At 45.4% G+C, this 21154-nt stretch overlaps 1 protein-coding gene across 4 annotated transcripts in view; it reads left to right on the forward strand.

Annotated features, from left to right (window-relative positions):
• ENTREP2 (endosomal transmembrane epsin interactor 2) overlaps positions 1–21154 on the forward strand; it is a 363383-nt gene that overhangs the window by 289892 nt on the left and 52337 nt on the right. For 3 of the 4 annotated variants that reach the window (XM_004278359.3, XM_049705698.1, XM_049705697.1), the window contains exon 4: positions 8015–8149. The exons of the other annotated variant lie outside the window; for it this stretch is intronic. In XM_004278359.3, the coding sequence (XP_004278407.1) occupies positions 8015–8149 (135 nt within the window). The remainder of the gene's footprint in view (positions 1–8014; positions 8150–21154) is intronic. 4 annotated transcript variants of the gene reach the window in all.

A 21154-nucleotide genomic window follows, 5' to 3' on the forward strand; every position in this document is an offset into this window, starting at 1 on the left:
CCCAGGATTTGTTTTAACCAGGTACGGCCGGATGACAGACACGGAAACAGCTGCCTTGAAAGAAGAGTGTGTTATTCACAGTTTCTAAGAAGAGGGGGCAGCCCAGGCCAGGCAGGGCCACACGGGGAAGCACCAGGGCCAGTCAGGAGACAGACGGAGCAAAGGGAAGGTATGGGCATGAGCCTTTATTGTGGTTTTCATGGAAGGAATGGGGGAGGCAGGGTAGGTGCTCAGAGCAAGCTTAGGATCGGCTGGTTTGAATAGAGCCAGCAGACTCGGTCCTGAGGGTTGTCCCTAGTTGTTAGGTCCCTGGCCCTGGGGTGTTTAGGGTGGGGGACTACTGGCTTGGAGTGTGAGAGATAAAGGAGGTGGCTGGGGTGTGGGTGCTGGCTTTGCAGTTCACATGAAAGGCAGGCTCCTAGGCCAGCTGTTCCCTATCCAGGAACTAGCCAGCCCTGGAAAGGCACTCCCTCCAGGATGAACAAGGCTCCAAGATGTCAAAGCATCACAAAATACAGAAAATAGAAAACATAATGATTACAAAACCTCCTTGAAGCCTTTAAGAGCCAATGGGATTAACCAAAGTGACACTTTTGCATCCATCTTCCTTCGTATCATTCTTCATCTATCGGTTTATTTCCGAGCTGGCTGGGAGCAGCCACCCCATGCAGGCCCTGCATAGCCCCGGGGGATGCAGAGGGAAAAGGCGGCCCTTGTCCTGGGACTGTGCCCTGTCACTTTGATGGGGTGGCAGTTGAGTAAAGTGCCCTGCAGGAGGACCAGTGCTCTGGGAGAAATGTGCGTGGGGAGCAGGAAACTTGAGTTTCAGGGGGGTTCAGTCCCTCCGGAGTGGCAGAGAAGGCTGCCCAGAATTGGGGGTGACGACTATAAAGTTATACACGGATTTGGGGCTGCACAGAGGTCATCACCCCAAACCCCCACATTGTTCAAGGGTCACCTGTATTTTTTCTAGGTATTCAAATTTACTGGCACAGTTAGTCCCAGCATTTTCTTCTCATTTTTAATCCCCCCTGCTCTTGTATTTATGTCACCTTTCTCATTCCTAATGCTGTTAGGGATATTAACTCTTTGCCCAGCTCCTGAAAATATATCCGGGAGCTCCAGACCCACAGCCTAGAAGCTTGGGGGCCTCAGTGGGAAACGTGTGTGTTCTGACTGTTCGGCCCCAGGCCTCATTGGCCAGTTGTCCCCCATGCTTTGTCCGGGTCTGTCTTTTGTTTTGAGACTTCACAGATTCTGAGACCCTTGATTTGCTTTTCAAAGGACTCCACACATCCATGTTTCTGCAACCATTCTTTTATATATTCCTGTATTTTTATTGTTTTAATTTAGATGATCAGTCAAATATATTTTATCTTTAAAGACATACAGATGGCCAACGGGCACATGAAAATATTCTCAGTGTAACTAATTGTTAGAGAAATGCTAATCAAAACTACAATGAGGTATCATCTAACACCGGGCAGAATAGCTATCATCAAAAAGTCTACAAATAATAAATGCTGGAGAGGGTGTGGAGAAAAGGGAACCCTCCCACACGGTTGGTGGGAATGTAAATTGGTGCAGCCACGATGGAGAACAGTATGGAGGGTCCTCAAAAAACTAAAAAGAGAGTTGCCATATGATCCAGCAATCCCACTCCTGGGCATATACCCAGAGAAAACTATAATTCGAAGAGATATATGTACCCCAGTATTCATAGCAGCACTACTTACAATAGCCAAGACATGGAAACAACCTAAATGTCCATCGACAGATGAATGGATAAAGAAGATATATATATATCCAGTGGTACATGTATACAACGGAATATTAGCCATAAAAAAGAATGAAATAATGCCATTCGCAGCAACGTGGATGGACCTAGAGATTATCTTACTAAGTGAAATAAGTCAGAAGGAGAAAGACAATATCACATGATACCACTTATATGTGGAGTCTGAAATAGAGCACAAATGAGCATATCAACAGAACAGACTCATAGATAACAGACTGGTGGTTGCCAGGTGGGAGGGGGCCAGGGGAGGAAGGGATTGGGAGTTTGGGGTTAGCAGATGCAAGCTATTATATATAGGATGGATAAACAACAAGGTCCTACTGTATAGCACTGGAAACTATAGTCAATATCCTGTGATAAACCGTAATGGAAAAGAATATGAAAAAGAATATATATGTGTAACTGAGCCGCTTTGCTGTACAACAGAAATTAACGTAACGTAAATCAACTCTACATCAATAAAAACAAAAAAAAAATTTATCTTTTTATGTTTTTGAGACAACTGTAGATGAACAGCCTATTATGCCAGCACCCTTTATTAGCAAACTATCTTTTTCCTACTGCATTGAAATGCTTCTCATATACTGGATTCCTGTAGATTATCAGTCTAATTTCTGAAACTATTCTATCCTATCGAACTCTTAGTCTATTTTTAAGCTGTTACCTTAGTATTTTGATAATAGCATCTGGATAATTAATTTAATGTCTGTTAAGGCATCCACTCCTCCTATCATTCTTTTCCAGTTTGGGGGGGATAATTCTTGCACATTTATTATTCCAAATAGTCTTTAAAATACTTTTGCCCAGTTCTATCCACTCCACTGGGACTCTGCTTGGGTACCCGCGCACCTGTGCATCCCTGGGAAGGACCAGCATTTTCAGGATGTCACAGATTTCTACTTGGGAGCCGATTGTGCCCTCCACGGATACAGGCCATATGTATCAGTCCGGGTTCTAAGTTGTGAAGAAACCAACTGGAGCTATTTTCCTCCTGAAGGAATTATTATAGGACCCTCAATAGCTCAGAGTCTCCAGAATGGCCAGAAATCAAGTTTGGGGACTACAACGCCAGGAAAGGAGTGATGTCCAAAATCACACCAAGGAACTGCTTGCTGTGAGGGGGACCCTGTCATCACCCCTGGGCTTGTGGCTGACCCCGCTGACTGTGGGCTCTGGACGCTGCCCTCAGAACCCCAGATCCTGCCCTTCTGGAAGGAGCACATGTCTGCTACTTGCAGGGCCAGAGTGGAGCCGGTTCAGTGCAAGCCTCTTTGCATCCCAAGCTCCCACCTAGAGTCTCCTGCAGGCTTGTCATGTCCCATGGGGGGGAGTCTGGGGCGTCTGCCTGCTCTCTCGCTGCAAGGCCGCCTGGGGAAGCCTTTCCGGTAAAAGTGGAAGACTCGTAACGAAGAGATTCCTCAAACTGGGAGGAAGGCTCAGTGGTAGCGGGCAGCCAGATAAAATGACCCACATCTCCTGTACCTGAGTTTTTGCCATTTAATAGCATTTTATACATAGCTTCACGTAGGTCATTAAATTGTCGTGTTTAATTTCTAAGTATCCTATATTTGTTATTACTTTAAATAGAGTATTTTTTTCTTTTTTTAATTGGTTGTTACTAGTATCATATTTTTTTAATTGTTTTTTAAAATTTTTAATTGGTTGTTACTAGCATTTTTTTAAATTGGTTGTTACTAGTATCATATTTATTATAACCAGTGTAACAAATACTCTTTAATTCCCGTCATTTTTAGTATAGTCTCTTAGATTCTTTTAGATATTCAACCACATTTGAGAAGAAAGATAATTCCATCTTCTCCAATATTTACACAGCTTACAGTATTTTCTTATTTTATTAAATTAGCTAGAGTTTCTAAAACAATTGTGTAGAATTGTGGTCATGGGTGTGGATAACTGTCTCATTCCTGATCTTAGTGGCATTGCCTCCAGTACTTCTCCAGTTCAAATGATGTTTGCTTTTGACATTTGCTTGATAAAAGCCTTGTCAAACTTAAGTTGTTTTCTCATATTCTTAATTGACTTACAGTTTTTATTATGAACGCCTGCTAAATTTTATGCAGTGGTCTTATGATATTTATTTATAGGATCGCATGATTTTTCTCTTTTGATTTGTTGATGGAACAAATTTTCTTAATAGATTTACCACTGTTCTAGAATTCTGTTTCTAAAATGAACCTTGGGTATTTTTCAGGGTAACCTAGGCTTTGGAAACAAGTAAATACAAAATGTTTAACAGAACAAAGTTTTACTTCTCCCTTTGCTATGTGGCCAGCCAGGCCTGGGGCTGCAGCAATCGGAATGCACACATTGACCAGTGAGGCTGCTAAGCTTCCAGGTTCTGGACGTGTTTTCAGGAGACGCTTTCTGAGTACAGAGCCAACCCTAAGGAAAGGGTAGCCAGAGACTGAGAAAGACAGCACCGAGACCATTTCAGTACCTGGCTGCCACCATACCTGAGTTCCAAACCTTGGACTCTGGTTTTGGTTTTATGAATCTACAAATTCCCTTTCTTGTTTAAGGCATTTTGACTTGGGTTGTATAGTTCTCATTCAAGATTCCTTTTTAATACAGCCATGGAATAGAATTCCTTTAATATAGCATTGGATTCAATTAGCCAGTTTTTTGCTTAGAATATTTGTGGGGTTTTTTTTTTTTTTTTTAATTGAAAGGAGAAATTGGCCTTTTGGTTTGTTAGTGGGGGTGGGGAGCTTTTGTTTTTTCTTTTCAGAATTGCTGGTAAGGCTTTGCTAGCTTTATAAGGTAACTGTGGTGTTTTCTTCCTTGTTTCTTGGTCTGAAATTGTTTTAAAAGGTAGGAATTATCTTTTCATTAAAGGTCAGAGTGAACTCAGCCTGAAATGCCATATTGGACTTTCCAATCTCTTATGGTTATTGATCTTTATGTTTACTGCATCTTATGGACTCAGTATCATAGTTTTATTTTGCTAGGAAATTATCCATGTCCTCTAGATTTTCAAATTTATGGCTGTAGAGCCGCCCATATTCTTTTAATCTCTACTATATTTATAGTTAAATCTCCTTTCTCATTCCTAGTGTTGTTTACTTTGGCTTTCTTTTTCAAAAATCAATCCTACCAAGGATTTGCATTATTATTATTATTTTTTTTTGGTCTGTTCAAGAATCATCATTAGGCTTTATTCGTCCTAATACCTTTATGTCTATTCCATTAGTTTCACTTTTTATGTTTGTTAAATTTCTTTTTTTCTGTTTTCTATTATTTTGTTTTCATTCTTTTCCGAATTTAAGTTTTACATTTCATTTACTTTCAAGCAAGCCCATCCGTTTTTAACTTTTTCTGTTGAGAAACACAAAACACATATAGGAAAGTGCACAAAACAAAAATATGTAGCTTAGCAATTCATCAAGAGTCAAATAACCATGTGACCTCCACTGAAGTCTAGAAATAAAGTGTCCCCAGCATCCCAAAGCCCTCCTTATGTACTCCCAGTTCACTGCCTCTCCACCCCCCCAAAGATAATCACTATGCTAATCTTTATGATATTCACATCTTTAATTTTCTAAACAATTGTACCAGCTATGCATGCACCTCTGAACACTATAGTTTAATTTTGTGTTTTTTTGTTTTTGTTTTTTTGCGGTAGGCGGGCCTCTCACTGTTGTGGCCTCTCCCGTTGCGGAGCACAGGCTCCGGACGCGCAGGCTCAGCGGCCATGGCTCACGGGCCCAGCCGCTCCGAGGCATGTGGGATCTTCCCGGACTGGGGCACGAACCCATCTCCCCTGCATTGGCAGGCAGATTCTCAGCCACTGCGCCACCAGGGAAGCCCCTGTTCACTCTTGTTGTAAATCTCAGTGCCTTAAACAGTGGGCTGAGGGCGGGTGTGTAAGACACCTCGGGAGAAGGCCAAGAATAGGCCCCTGCCCCAGGCTGCCTCAGGGGGAAATCAGTAGCCTCAGCTCCCCAGAGCTGGGCCTTGTCAAAGATGGACAGAGCTCTACCTCAAAGTGGTGAGGACAGGTTTTCATTAGAAGTAGAATGTGGCAGTTGGGAGGAGAGTCGAGTGTGTGCTTGAACTCGACTTCAGTTTGCACAGAGGTGACCAGGCGTGTTAAAGGAAGGATGAGGGAGTGGGGGTGGGGGGGAGTGGGGCCTCAGTAGAGTCAGGGAAGTGGAAAATCACAACGGGTTAGCAGGGTCCATGCGAAGATGCCCGCTGTCTGTGCCAGCTGCTGGCAGTCACCGGAGACAGGCTCCCCTCCCACACAGGCTGGGACATGGGCCCTCTCCCGAGGCTGGAAAAAGCAGCCGGTTCTCCTGGCAGCCTTGGGCTTTCTCAGGCAGGCACTTCTGGGGGGGGGGTCAAGTCCTGTAGGGATGTTGCCTTGAGCTGTTAGAGCTTGTTTGTGTTTTCAGGCCTTATAGGCCATGGTTGAGGCCTTGTGGGGAAGAGGGCTCGGGGGAGCCTGGGCAGAGTTTGACAAGGAGAGAGCCTGTCCACCGGCCTCCTTCCGGCCTCCGTTCTGGGTGGTGCCGCCCCAGCTCCCCTCCCATGCACCTCAGGTCCAGTATGCTCTGAGGCAGAGTGGTCTTCTCCCTGAGCACATGCCCAGCTCTGATGGCCAGGGTCCACCCGGCACCCAAGGCTGGGGACCTCAGAACCCCCAATGGGCAGGGGCACCTGAGGTGAACTTTGACCTTTTTTTTTTAACCTTTGTTTTACCTTTTAACAGTTTTACCTTTTCCCTCATTACCTTTTAAAACTTGGCCTCGAGAATCATAACCCTTCTTTTCCAGTTTTTTGAGACCAGAAATAAACATTGCCAATGACATGACCGTGGAGATTTCAGTGGCCAGAGAGCCACGGCCGTTCACCTTGGTCTGGCCCATGCCTCTCTACCAACGGCGGCCCTGACGCTGGTGGGCAGCGGGCCCTGTGGACCTCCAGGGCTGGGTGCGGGGTCAGGTGTGGGCTGCACTATTTCCCGGAGTGTTGTACGGCTCCTTTAGCCGGGCTTCAGCCCTGGAGCCTGGAGACATCTCTAAAAACATGAGCATCTCTAAAGGCAGCTTTCGCAGCCCCTCCTGCCGTAGGTGGGTGGCTGTGGCAGGGGACAGTGGTTTGTGCGGACACCGCCCTCCTCCCCCTGCCTCCCGTCCTGCCCCCAAGGCCTGCGCGCAGATTTGGAGAATCGCTAACGAGCAGTCCTGGACACACGAGGTCCCCCCCACTCACTCACACGTGTAGTGATTTATAAATTATTTGAGAAGACTGAATGAAAAGAGCAAAGATGAGGCATAAAATAGATAAAGGATAAACTATCTAGAGGTTTAAAATAGATGAAAATTTGGCCATGGACGATGCCCTTGACCTATAGCTGTCCCTCTTTTAGTTCACTTTTCCAGAAGCCCAAGGCTGTGAACAGTTGGGTGCGTGTGTGACAAACCGACCGGGACTGGAGATGGGTGGGGACAACTGTGTGCGTGTGCAGTGTAGTGATTTCTCTCTCATTCCTGCAACCAGGTCAGGGCAGGTCCACTTCAAGCTGCAGGTCCGGCTCAGGTGTGCTCTGTGGCTCTCCTCCTGGGGTCCAGGCTTTTAAAAACACTTGAACTGCATTTTTTCTTTCCATAGTCTTTCATTTTCCCAGGTGTTTTTATTCATTCAGCTCTTATTGAAGGCCCACACCTCCTGGGCATTGTGAACATTGTAATGGTTAAGATGTGGCAGCTGCCCTCGGGGGCACACAGACACGAGTCACTGCTGCTGAAAAAGTGAGTCTTCAGCAGGGGAGAAGCAAGCAGCTCCCGAGAGGGAAACCAGACAAGGCCTCAGGGATGGCGCTGGAGTTGGGTCTTGACGGATGAGTAGGAGTTTGCTAGGCCATGAAGGGAGACAGGAGCTGCTGACCGTGGGAACAGAGTGTATGTTATCACAGACATGTGATAATGTCTCCATGCTCAACTTCATGTAATTTTCTGTAACTTTATAGCTTAGATTTCTTCAAATTTATTTTTTTATTAATTGCTTTTAAAATAGAAATTTTAAATAATTCCTAATAGTGTTTCTGATGTCTTTTGTCTATTAAAAAAATCGTCTTGGCTTTATTATTTAAAGAAAACGAGATGAGATGCTTGTCACATGGTGTTCTTAAGCGTGTGTGTAGCTCAAGCACGTGCCCGGTTTTAACCGTGAGCTCTGTGTACTCCTGTCTAGATTAAGTTCGACAGCGTCGAGGTGTGTGTCTGCTGTGAGATGCAGCATCAGTCGTCGGGCTGCAGCAACCTTGGAGAGACATTGAAGCTGAACCCGCTGAGGGAGGACTGCAACACCGTGCGGCTGACCTTAAAGGTGACCCAGGCTCCACTGCTTCCACCTCCCATCCCATCCTTGCGACGTCTCGACATCTCATAGGAAGGTTTTATTAACTGCGTTCCTTTCAGTTCTTAGTTCATCCAGCTGGGTCACATGCAGCAGGGAGTATCTTTCCAGAGAGCGTTTTAAACCATTAGAGATTTCCACTTTAAAGGTTTCACTTTCTGGGTTTTCCATTTCCACCATTTCACTCTCTGACTCCCACATCTGCGAAGCAGGGCTGAACATGTTAAAAGAGGTTGTTGCAGATGTGGATGTGACACGTGCCACTGCTTTTCCAACATTTTTTTTTAATTTATTTACTTTTGGCTGCTCTGGGTCTTTGTTGCTGCATGCAGGCTTTCTCTAGTTGCTGCGAGTGGGAACTACTCTTTGTTGCGGTGCTTGAGCTTCTCACTGTGGTGGCTTCTCTTGTTGCGGAGCTCGGGCTCTAGGCACACGGGCTTCAGTAGTTGTGGCTCGTGGGCTCAGTAGTTGTGGCTCGCGGGCTCAGTAGCTGTGGTGTGTGGGCTCTAGAGCTCAGGCTCAGTAGTTGTGCCACATGGGCTTAGTTGCTCCGTGGCATCTGGGATCTTCCCGGACCAGGGCTCGAACCTGTGTCCCCTGCACTGGCAGGTGGATGCTCGACCACTGTGCCACCAGGGAAGTCCCTCCAACATTTTTTTAACTGAAGTATAGTTGATTTACAATGTTGTGTTAATTACTGCTGTACAGCAAAGTGACTCAGTTATACATACATTCTTTTACTATATTCTTTTCCATTGTGGTTTATCCCAGGAAATTGGATATAGTTCTCTGTGCTATACAGTAGGACCTTGTTGTTTATCCATCCTATATATAAGGATTGGGAGTTTAGGGTTCACCTCTGACAACCCCAAACTCCCAATCCTTCCCTCTTCCACCCTCCTCCCCCTAGGCAACCACCAGTCTGTTCTCTATGCCTGTGAGTCTGTTTCTGTTTCATAGATAGGTTCATCTGTGTCATATTTTAGGTTCCACATATAAGTGATGTCATATATTTGTCTGTCTGACTTATTTCACTTAGTATGACGATCTCTAGGTCCATCCATGTTGCTGCAAATGGCATTATTTTGTTCCTTTTTATGGCTGAGCCAACATTTTTGCTATTCCATCATCAGGGAACAGATGGGTACTTATTTTGCCTTTTTAAAGATATTTGGAGCAAGAAATTTTATAGTCTCCCATGGCAATCTATTCTTATGTACAGCATCTGATTTCTCTTTAATGACATGGAAAATTGTTTATATCGCTTCTCTCTTTTTCTTCCTACAAGTTTTTCCTACTCCTGAAAATTAACATTGGCCGCTTAAAAACGTGTATGAACAATGAACCCAATTCTTCTCTTTTCCCTGAAACTAAACTGCTGAACATTTTTTGAAAGATGCAGCTACGGTCCAAGCAGCTCTTGGTGGGTGGTAAAATGGTATTTACGGTATACAGGGAGCCCTGTAGTACATACGTGTGCAAGGGTTGCAGTGTGTGGGGATCTGGAGGCTCCAGAGAGCCACGCTGGCACCTGGGAGAATGGAGAGCAGTGTCGCCGTCTGGAACGGGGGCCTGTGGTTCGTCCTCCATGGGTGTCATTTCAAATACTGGCAATGGTGAACCAGCAGGTCTGGGGAACTCCCTGTGAACTCCAGTGCCCTGGGAAGCTGGCTGGCAAACGAGCAGTGGCTACAGAGATAGAGGTTGTGCCTGAGGCCCCCAGCACCTCCCTGTTTCACAGAGGGGATGGTCCCTGCTCATTGGTCCCAGCAGCCCACCAGAGCGACTGATCCAGGGGGTTGGAGGAAGCCAGAAGGCAGCAATCAAGGGCCCATCCTCTTGGTCACAGGGTGTTCCTTGCCGTCTCCTGTTGAGTATGGCCACGGCTTCTACCTTAATAGCTCCTGGGAATGCTCAGCGTCATCCCACCAGCGTCGGCCGTGCTCACTCTGATCTCATTCTGCCTATTCCTAAGTCTTCTGCTCAGCCCGGGCACTGTTTCTTTCCATATTTAAAAAACGTCATAAGACAATAGGTCATTATAATGACAGTGCAATCCCCCCCACCCCGAAGAAGCTGGCACACCCCCAGGGCATCTTACAATGCTGCAGACTGCCTGGGTGTGCAGATGCGGTGAAGTGATCAGGTCACACCCCTCTCCCCGGTGGATGGATTGGAGGTCTCTGGCCTGCTCCCCCAAGGCCTGGAGTTTCTAACGCTGCACTCAGGGGCCCCCTCCAGCCCCTGAGGAGGTGACCTTGGCTTGAACAGTGAGGATGGTGTGGGGTCAACAACGCTCCCTCCAAGAATGCAGCCGGGCCTGGGGGAGCTTGCTGTCCACCCTCGTCCACTGTGCTGGTGCCCTGACGAGAAGGCCATGAGGGATAGGGCGGCTTGAATGGAATGGAGTGAAGGACACTGAAGATGTCCCAGCCAAGCTGGGAGCCTCGTTGAATGGCTCATCCCCATGGACGTTCGCGTTGCCTGGGACAATGGTAAGAGTTGAAGGAAAAGAAAGACTGCACCAAACTTCTCAATGAATTTGTTTCCAAAATGTAAGTAGAGGTAGTGCTGGTGGCGTGAGGCCCAGAGGAGGTAGGATTTATGACTGAGGTGGAAAGAGCAGCAGTTTGCAAACGAAGAGACCAACAAGGGATTAATTTCCAAAATATACACACAGCTCGTGCAGCTCAATATCAAAAAACAAACAACCCCATCAAAAACTGGGCAGAAGATCTAAATACACATTTCTCCAAAGAAGACATACAGGTGGCCAAAAAGCACATGAAAAGATGCTCAACATCACTAATCATTAGAGAAATGCAAATCAAAACTACAATGAGGTATCACCTCATATCAGTCAGAATGGCCATCATCAAAAAGTCTATACATAATAAGTGCTGGAGAGTGTGTGGAGAAAAGGGAACCTACACTGCTGGGGGGAATGTAAATTGGTGCAGCTACTATGGAGAACAGTATGGAGGTTCCTTAAATAACTAAAAATAGAACTACCATATGACCCAGCAATCCCACTCCTAGGGCATATATCTGGAGAAAACCATAATTTGAAAAGATACATGCACCCCTATGTTCATAGCAGCACTATTTACAGTAGCCAAGACATGGAAGCAACCTAAATGTCCATTGATACATGAATGAATAAAGAAGATGTGGTACATATATACAACAGAATATTACTCAGCCATAAAAAAAGAATGAAATAATGCCATTTGCAGCAACATGGATAGACCTAGAGATTATCATACTGAGTGGAGTAAGTCAGAGAAAGACAAGTATAATATGATATCACTTATATGTGGAATCTTTAAAAATATGATACAAGTGAACTTCTTTACAAAACAGAAACAGACTCACAGACATAGAAAACAAACCTATGGTTAGCAAAGGGGAAATGTGGGATGGGGGGTATAAATGAGGACTTTGGGATTAACATATAAACATTATATATATAAAATAATCATAAAATAGATGAAATAGATAATCAACAAGAACCTACTGTATAGCACAGGGAACCCTACGCAATATTCTATAATAACCTATATGGGAAAAGAATCTGAAAACAAATGGATATATGTATAACTGAAGCACTTTGCCGTACACCTGAAATGAAAACAGCATTATAAATCAACTATACTCCAGCATAAAATAAAATATTAAATTTAAAAAAAGAGCAGCAGTGACCAGCCTGCCCCTGCCCCCCAGCCGAGGGCCTGGAAAGGGAGCAATGGCTCTGGGGGGAGCTGAGATTCATCCAAGATCAGGAAGACAAGGGACTCTTAGAAGTAAGAGCTTGTTTACTGCTGTCCTCTAACTTTTTTGTTTTCCAAAATTGTCTTGGTTATCCTAGTTCCTTTGTATTTCCGTATAAATTGTGGAATCAACATTTCAATTTCTACAGAAATCCTGCTGGAATTTTGGTTGAGATTGCACTGAATGTATACATCAACTTGGAGAGAACGGATATATTCATGGTTTAGCTCTCCACTTATTTAGGTCTTCTTTGATTTCATCAGTGTTTCTTTTTTTCCATCAGTGTTGTGTAGTTTTTAGTATATAGAGCATAACATATTTTATAATGTGTATGCTTAGAGTATTTAATGTGTACAGGTGCTCTTTTAATGGTACTTAATTTTTTTTTAAATTGTCTTTTGTTCATTTATATATAGAAATTTGATTTTTGTGACTGAGCTTGTATCCTGTGATTTGCTAAACTTACCTACTAGTTCTGGTAGCTCTTTTATAGATTCTTTTGGATTTTCTATGGCGGCAATCATGTGCTATTGATTACCAGAAAGATGCCATCTTACATCTTCTTTTCCCATCTGGTTGCCTCTGATTCTTCTTCCTTGCCTATTGCACTGACTAGAATCTTCAGCAGTGTCAGATAGAAGTAGTGAGAGCGTACATGCTTGCCTTGTTCCTGATTCTAGGGATTACATGTGTTGTTAGCTCTGAGTTTTTTATAGACGTACACCATCTGGTTGTGGAAGTTGCCTACTATTCCTAGTTTTCTGAGAGTTTTTATCATGGTGGATGTTGGTTTTGTCAAAGTACCTTCTGCGTCTACTTAGATGTTCATATACTTTGTCTTCTTTATTCTGCTAATGCGGTGAATCACGTTTTGTTTTTTTTTTAATTGAAGTATAGTTGATTTACAATGTTATGTTAGTTTCAGGTGTACAGCAGAGTGATTTGCTTATGCATACATATATATCTATATCTATTCTTTTTCAGATTATTTTCCATTATAGGTTATTACAAGATATTAAGTATAGCCCCCTGTGCTATACAGTAGGACCTTGTTGGTTATCTATTTTATATAGAGTAGTGTGTATATGTTAATCCCAAACTCCTAATTTATCCCTCCCCCTCTTCCCTTTTGGTAATCATAAGTTTGCTTTCTATGTCTGTGAGTTTATTTCTCTTTTGCATATGAGTTTATCTGTATCGTTTTTTTTACATTCCACATATAAGCAATATCATATGATATTTGTCTTTCTTTGAATGGTGAACCAGCCTTGCATTCCCCAAAATCAACCCCACATGGTAAGTCTTTCCTCAGCTCTGTTGAGTCTTCTGGTGACCCTGTGGTTTCTGTGACTGTGCTTTTCATTTCTAGCATTTCCATTTGATTCTTGCATGTAGCTTCCATCTCTCTGCTAAGTTCCCTGTATGCTCTGGTCCACCTTTTCCACTAGAACTTGTTTGACAGCATTGGCCCCAGGTAAGCCCGTCCTCCTATCTCTCCGTAGAGGTGTCTGTCTTTCCTTGGCATTTGGATTAGCTGGTTGCCCTGCGACCTTAGCTGTCAGATGGGATCAACTTAAGATGTGAATTTGCAGAGTGTCCAGTGTCTTATTTTTTTTCTAATGGTGGGGTGAATGCTCTTTTAGCTGTCTGCATCCTAAGCAGACCTGGGAGGTATTATCCATAATGATTTCCCTGGTATAGAATTTTTGAGGAGCACATTTACCCCCTAGGGGTTTATAGATGGTGTGTCATTCTCTTTTGACATCGAATATTGCTGTAGAGAAAGATCTTATATCAGCATAATGCTCTCTCCTTTTTTGGTATGTGGTAGTCATCAGTGTTGTTTAAAAATATTTTTAACTCTCCAAGTTCCCCTAGACCTAGTCCTAGTGCCCTTTTGGGTGCCTGGAGCCACGTGAGTGGAACATACATGGATCACTTTTCCAAGGCCGAGTGTGTACCTGTGGTGTGAGATTCTCCGGGGCTCTCTTTCCCTCTGGCACAGTAACTGGTAAATCATGTGTTGGCTGCACCATCAGCCTGGGTCCCTACCATGGGCAGAGACCCCATAACTCACCCACAAGTACCCACAATGGACACATGGCATGAATGAGAAATAAACCTCTGTTGTCTTAACCCACTGAGACTTGGGGGATGTTTGTTACCACAGCGTAACCTAGCCCAGCCTGTCCGATACAAGGCAACATGGTTTTGGTCCTATGTCAATGGTGTTTTTAAATGATCAAGTCCATTAGTTTCACTATGATATGTCTTGACACTGATCAGTTCTCCTCAAATTTCCATGGTCCACAGTGCACCTTTCAGCCTGTGAGTTTGCATCTTGCTTTATTTCAGAAAAACTTTCTTGAACTATGCATTTGAATTTTTTTTTCTGTTCTCTTAGTTTGAGGGTAACTGTGCCTTCCTTGGACCACTCTGACCTTTCATCACTATCATTTTTTTCTCTAGTTTTTACAACTCTTTCTTTTCCACCTCACTTTGCTCCATTTTCCTAAAGCCTCTCCTCCTCGCCTTGTTCTCTGCAGTGACTGTTATCTTTGTGCTCTGCTTCTGACGTGATCTCGGGTTTGGGCAGCTCACCTCTCAGTCTGTTTCTTTGTCGTTTATTTCTTGAGCCTTTGTGTCTCTACTTTTAGATCTTAGACTGAGCCACCACCTTCCCAGTTTGGTCCCAGCCTTCCCCCAAGGATGTCTGTAGCTAGTTAATTACACGGGGGTGGGGGGGGAGTTTCCATGTATTTTATCCCTTTCTTAGATCTTTTCTGAGGTCCATGGATACTTCAAAGCACTAGAGGCAAGTCCTAACCCCTATCAAGCATCATGCTCTATTTAAATAGGCTTTAGCGTAATTAAGGTTTTGTACTTCCTTTTCATAAATATAGGTACTTCTTCCTCTGAGATTCATGTAGATCCAAGTACCACATTCTCTAGTTTTCTTGTAATTAGTCGTGCACTCTTTTTTTAATTGACGTATACTTGGTTTACAATGTTATGTTAATTTCTGCTGTACAGCAAAGTGATTCAGTTGTACATATATATATCTTCTTTTTCATATTCTTTTCCATTATGGTTTATTACAGGATATTGAATATAGTTCCCTGTGCTATACAGTAGAGCGTGTTGTTTATCTATTTTATACACAGTAGTGTGCACTGTGCAGTCATTTTTAATATGCTCATTATGCCTAAAGTCATGCAAGCCAGCTTGTGCTCGGTGACTCACCCACTCTGAAGAAACCTGGGGTGGCTTCTCCATGTTGAAACTCTCGGAACGCATGGGGGTGGCAGGAGGCACGTGGGGAAGGGCAGGCCTGCTCCTCCGCGGAGCACATTTCCTTGGGAGCCGGAGGAAAGGCACGAACGGGCATGTCACTTTGATTAGTTTCCCTTGCCTGCTGTTTTGATCAGCAATTAGAGTGGGTTTGTTGGTCCTTTAATGTCTGACTTGAGGCTCTAGGTATCTGATTAGTGACGTTCCCTGCCTAAATTTCCATATTAGATGATGGATTATTCATACTTTGTATCTAATGAACTCAGTTTGTGCCCAGGAAATCCCGTATAATTGGTTTGGGAATCAACACTCTGTTGATTTGAGGTGTGTTTGAATTAACTGATGGTGACTTAATGAGATTGGTCTGATTTCTTCCTGACCTTCACACCACCCTCCCCCGCCACCGCTCCCGATATCTGGAAGGTTGTGCAGGCGTAATCCACCGTCAGGGAAAACAAGCAGAAACTGGTCTTCTTCCTGGCTGATAAGGAGTCTAACTGGAACCCAGAAGATGGTGGGGATGCTGCCTCACTTGTCCCTCAGATTATCTTCGGGTGTCTGGGGGCTCTGAGCCCTCTTCCCTGGATCTCTTTTTAGCTTTCCCCAGCCGCATCGAATCCTGGATCCTGGGGGCAGACCAGCATCTCTCAAACATAATGCCTCCTGCCATGCCCAGGTTTGCTGCTCCACCCTGACAGGGTGAGGGCAGGGGAAAGGGCAAAGGGCATAGAGGGGACCCAGAACCCCATCGTGCAGTGCAGGGATCCTCAGAATTGTAGAACTGGACGGATGGGGCATCCTGTTGCCTAGCATGTGGCTGAGCAGGCAGCAGCCCAGAGGGGGTCAGATGGCTCCTCCTGGGTCCCTGAGCGCGTGTGCTGACGGGCAGGTCTCCTTGGAGAGTCTCAGTTCTCCAAGACTCAAGTGCCTGCTCCCTGATGATGGAACCTGGCTGGGGGGCATCCCATTATGAAGTCCATAAAGAGGGTGGCCTCAAAATTAGGATTTCAGCATCCGCTTTCCCAAAGCACTGGACAGTGGTGGGAATTGCGACCAAAGGAGGTCCCCTTTCCTGATAAGATAATGTCTAGGCTTTTGGAAGATTGACAAAATAAATGATAAAAAGATGTTTTGGTAGTTTAATGGTTGTCTTTGCCAAGTCAAACCCAGCATAAGATTGTGACATACTTTCTGATCAGTATTAATAGAATTTTTAAAAGATTACACAAATTGGAATTGTTAGTTGATGGAATATGCTTCGTCATGTGTTGATAATATATCCATCCCAACTTTCATTCTTTGCTATATCCCAGAATATCATTATGGTTTTATTATAATGATGTAATTCTAATTCAAAACAGAGTTAAAGATCTTTTTTCGTTTGGTTGTTTGCTTCAAGTACCTGGTTTAATTTATTGAGCCGTAGTAAAGCAAATTACCTAAAGAAACTTTATCAGTGGACAAGGAGATAAAAGCTTCCCAAGAAATCAATCAGTTATTGAGTTTATATGCTTCCTTATCTTCTCTTGAAGATCCTTTTCTTTGTCTCTAAGGGAGTTAAAGGGAAAAAAATCCCAGCAAGACAATTTCCTAAATACCTAGGGACCTGAAAAAAATCATTTAATCTTGAGTAAGTTTTTAACCATGCTGAAGAAATAAAAATGGTTCTGAGAATAAGTGAACACTAATATTTTGTGACAAAACTCACAGCATTGACTGGCAGTGTGAAACAATACACACACACACACACACACACACACACACCCCCTGCTAGAAGGGACCTTCCCATTTTCTGAAGTGGGCAGCCACACAGAGCAAGACAGACGGTCATATCTCTATACAGCTTTCTTCTCACCCCTGGATCCCCAAGGGGGCGGCTCACGGGTCCCTCTGGCCAAGTGGAATCCAGACAGAGATGAGAAGGATGTGAAATTCCCGATCTCCCACTTAGCAGTCATGGGGTCCCTGTAAGGGAATGTGCAGAGAGATCGAGCACAATTTAGCTCTGGCAAGGCTTCCCCCCACCTCGCCCCCGTGATAGGGTGGGGATGCCGACCACATTCCTGAATGGCATCTCTGCCCTTGGTTCCCAAAGCCACCGGAAGCCTGCCTGCCCACCCTCTGATTTTGGTGGCATCGCTCTCCCCTGTGTGGTTGTGATACTGAGTCTTGTGGGATGTCTGCAGCCCCAAGTCTGTATGGCATATTTAGAATAATCCTACAGAACAGAGGTTCCACCCAAGAGGCCTGCGACTTATCTGTACCTGCTCAGTTAAAACCAGGTCCGGGAGACTCAGATGTTGACATAGAAGTATTCCTAGGGATGTATTTGTAGCAGTCCCTGTGCGGGCAGCCTCGTTGGGCTGGTTGCCTCTCGCAGTCCCTCAGCACTGCCCGCCCCCCAGGATGGGTGGGTGGGCTGCCATCTGTACACGAAGGGCCAGGTGTGGAGCAGGCAGGCCCAGGACGGGCCACTCACTGCCCTGCTCGGGATAAGGGCACTTCCTGTGGGGCCAGCACCTCGCCTTTGTCCCTCCGCCGGGCGGTTTTATCCCCGTCTCCTCCTCTTTGCAGGGAAGAGCCACAGCATTCCGGGCGCTCGTCCCTGCAGAGCTCTGGCATCTCCCTCTCTTAACCCCAAGTCTCCAGATCCCATGTCCTCCACACGAGCACCACCACACACTCCAAGATCGTTTCCCTGAGCCCTGCCACCTCCAGGATGGCCTGGCGGGATGACCCAGCTGATGGCCCCAGCCTGGGCTCCTGCAGCCTTCTTGTCCGGCCTCCTCTCCCCCAGGCCTTCTCCCCAGCCTCAGCCGGACTCCACCATGCGAGTCCATCCTTCTCCCTGCCCAGGGACCAGATCCATGCCTTCAAGGACACATGGACCAGTGTCCAAAAGCCCCACCACTCTGTTCCTAGCCCCTCTCTGCTGGCGCCCACTCCCTGGATGAACCAAACTGTCCACATTCCCTCCTCATCTGCACCCAGCAAGACCAGTGGGCCGCGTCGTGAGGCCTGTGGCTGAGCACCTTACACCGTGAGCACCTGCCTCACCTGGCACCTGCCTCACCTGGCGCTCCACCCTGTGCAGCACCTGTGCTGCCTTCCCCTGCCCATCTCTCTCCTCAACTCTCCAAAATGACGATTTCAGATCTTCTCCCCTGTATTAGTCAGGGTTCTCCAGAGAAAGAGAACCAATAAGACGTGTGTGTGTGTGTGTGTGTGTGTGTGTGTGTGCTCACGCGTGCGTCTGTGCGTACATATGAGAGAGAGATATATTTAAAGAATTGACTGACATGATTACAAGGCTGACAAGTCCAGAATATGCAGGGTGGGCAGCAGGATGAACATCAGGGAAGAACTGAGTTCAAGTCCAAAGCCCATCTCTGTCTGCAGCAGGATCCCTCCTCCTCGGGGGAGGTCAGGCCTTCACCTGGTTGGATGACCCCTACCCCCATTTGGAAGACACTCTGTTTTACTCAGGGTCACTGCTATGAATGTGAAGCTCACCCCAAAACACTCTCATAGAAACATCCAGAATGATGTTTGACCACATCCCTGGGCACCACAGGGCAGCCAAATTGACACACAAAATTAGTCATCCCAGCACCCCTGCAGTGGGACCACGGAGGGGTCCCAACCTCCCTCTCCCTCCCGCCACCCTCCCTGGCCGCTGTCCCACCACCTCACACTGACATTAACGCTGCACATCCCATGAGGTCGCACTTGCTTTCAGGGCAAAGACCTACATCTCGGAGCACGTCTCACAGAGTCTGTCTGGCCTCAGTTTGTGACACTCTTGCCTGTCCCCTTCCCACAGCTGCCCTGGCCTCCTTAGCCTCCAGGACACACGCAGGATGCTCCGTGCTCTGGGGTCTTGGCACACGAATCTCTCCGTGTCTGGAAGGCTCTTCCTCTCCACTGCGATGGGCTCATTTTTCCTCATCCTCCGGCCGTCAGTGTTCCTCCAGCCCTCAGGCTAGACCAGCACCCTCATCCTAAGTTCTCACAGCTCCTTGTACTTTATCTTCACATGACAGTGACCACGGATTGTAAGCATGCCCTATCCAGACCGTAAGCCCCACGGAGGCAGGAACCGAATCTCTTTGGCTCACAGTGGCTCACAGAGAGGGGTCGGGCCCCGGGCGACACTCTGGAACCGTCTCTGAAATCAGTGAGGGTTTTTTTTTTTAAGTTTTTGATAGTTTTCTATTCTTTTTATTAAAAGTAATTAATTAATTAATATTTATTTTTGGCTGCGTTGGGTCTTCGTTGCTGAGCGCGGGCTTTTCTCTAGTTGCAGTGAGCAGGGGCTACTCTTTCATTGTGGTGCACAGGCTTCTCGTTGCAGTGGCTTCTCTTGCTGCGGAGCACAGGCTCTAGGCATGCGGGTTTCAGTAGTTGTGGCGTGTGGGCTCAGTAGTTGTGGCACATGGGCTCAGTAGTTGTAGCTCACGGACTCTAGAGCGCAGGCTCAGTAATTGTGGCGCGTGGGCTTAGTTGCTCCGAGGCATGTGGGATCTTCCTGGATCAGGGCTCGAACCCATGTCCCCTGCATTGGCAGGCAGATTCTTAACCACTGCTGCCACCAGGGAAGTCCCTCAATGAGGGTTTTTAATTCAGTCACTGTTTTGAGCACCTCTTCTGTGCCTGGGTTGGACATTGGGTGTCCAGAGATAAAAAGAGGTAGAGTCTGCCCTCCAGGTCTGGCGGAGGAAAGTCACAAGTGAAACAGACAATTACAGGGTAGTGCACTATTTCCACTGTGACAGGAAATTAAAGTGTTAAATTATAAAAGCATTTTTCAATCCTCTGCTCCATCCTAAGGGAGAGTCATTATTTTGCTGAGTGGAGTGATGAATAAAATGTTATGTATGCAGAGGTGATGGGGTGGGTTAGCTATAAGAAAAGAATTGGGGACATCTAAGAAACCGAGGAAGTGGGAAGATAGGAAAACACATTTGGATTCTCTTGCTGAACGATACCAAACACACACACAGCTCTGGGTACAGTGGTGACATGACACAGTGCTTGGCCATATACATACCTCTGATTCTAACTGAAATGTCTGAAGACCTCTAAAAAAGCTGTCTTAGTTGGGGTTTTCCAGGGGAAAAGAACCAACAGAAAATATCTCTATACATCTCCTATTCCAGATTCCAATGGGAAAACACAATCTATTCTAGATTCCAGTGGAAAAGCACGAAGGGTATGATTGGTGATCTCAGACGGTAGCATCACCCATTTTCATAAAATCTTTGTGCTCCAAAGATAAAAATTGGTTTGTGGAATATTTAGCAAGAAATTCACCATTCATTTTGCTATTAGGAAAATGAGTCTTGGAGGCTGAGTATCTTGCCTAAGACAGCATAACCAGTTGGATGACATATTTCTATAAATTCCCATTGAATTAGTCAGTTTTCTTCTCAGCATGTCACCTAGTAAAAAGCCATCGTAATAATGTATTCAGCAAAAAGTCATTGTTTTTCGACTTTTCAGTGTATCTTTCTCTAAAGAACTTGCATGAAATAGATTCCTCTTTTTAAAAAAACCTTACTCCATCACTTTCCTTCCGTATATTTCCCAACACAGTTTGCCAACTTTGGAAGCTTAAAACTGCCCTCCTTCGTCCTATCATTTCTCTACGACTTCATTGTCCTTTGCTGAAGATGCTACAGAAGCTGGGATTCTGAGCCACCATCTTTAGTTACTTCTGGTTTAGGCTTGTCGCATGCAATGTGCATGGCATGCGTTAATAAACTATCTCTTGCAAAAAAGAAAATGTGTATATATACAGAGAGAGAGAGAGATTTATTATGGGAATTGGCTCATGTGGTTATGGCGGCCCAGAAGCCCCAGGATCTGCTGTCCGTGAGCTGGAGAACCAGGAAAGCGGGTTATATAACTCAG

Source organism: Orcinus orca, chromosome 2 (assembly GCF_937001465.1).
Source record: "Orcinus orca chromosome 2, mOrcOrc1.1, whole genome shotgun sequence".
Lineage (NCBI taxonomy): Eukaryota > Metazoa > Chordata > Mammalia > Artiodactyla > Delphinidae > Orcinus > Orcinus orca.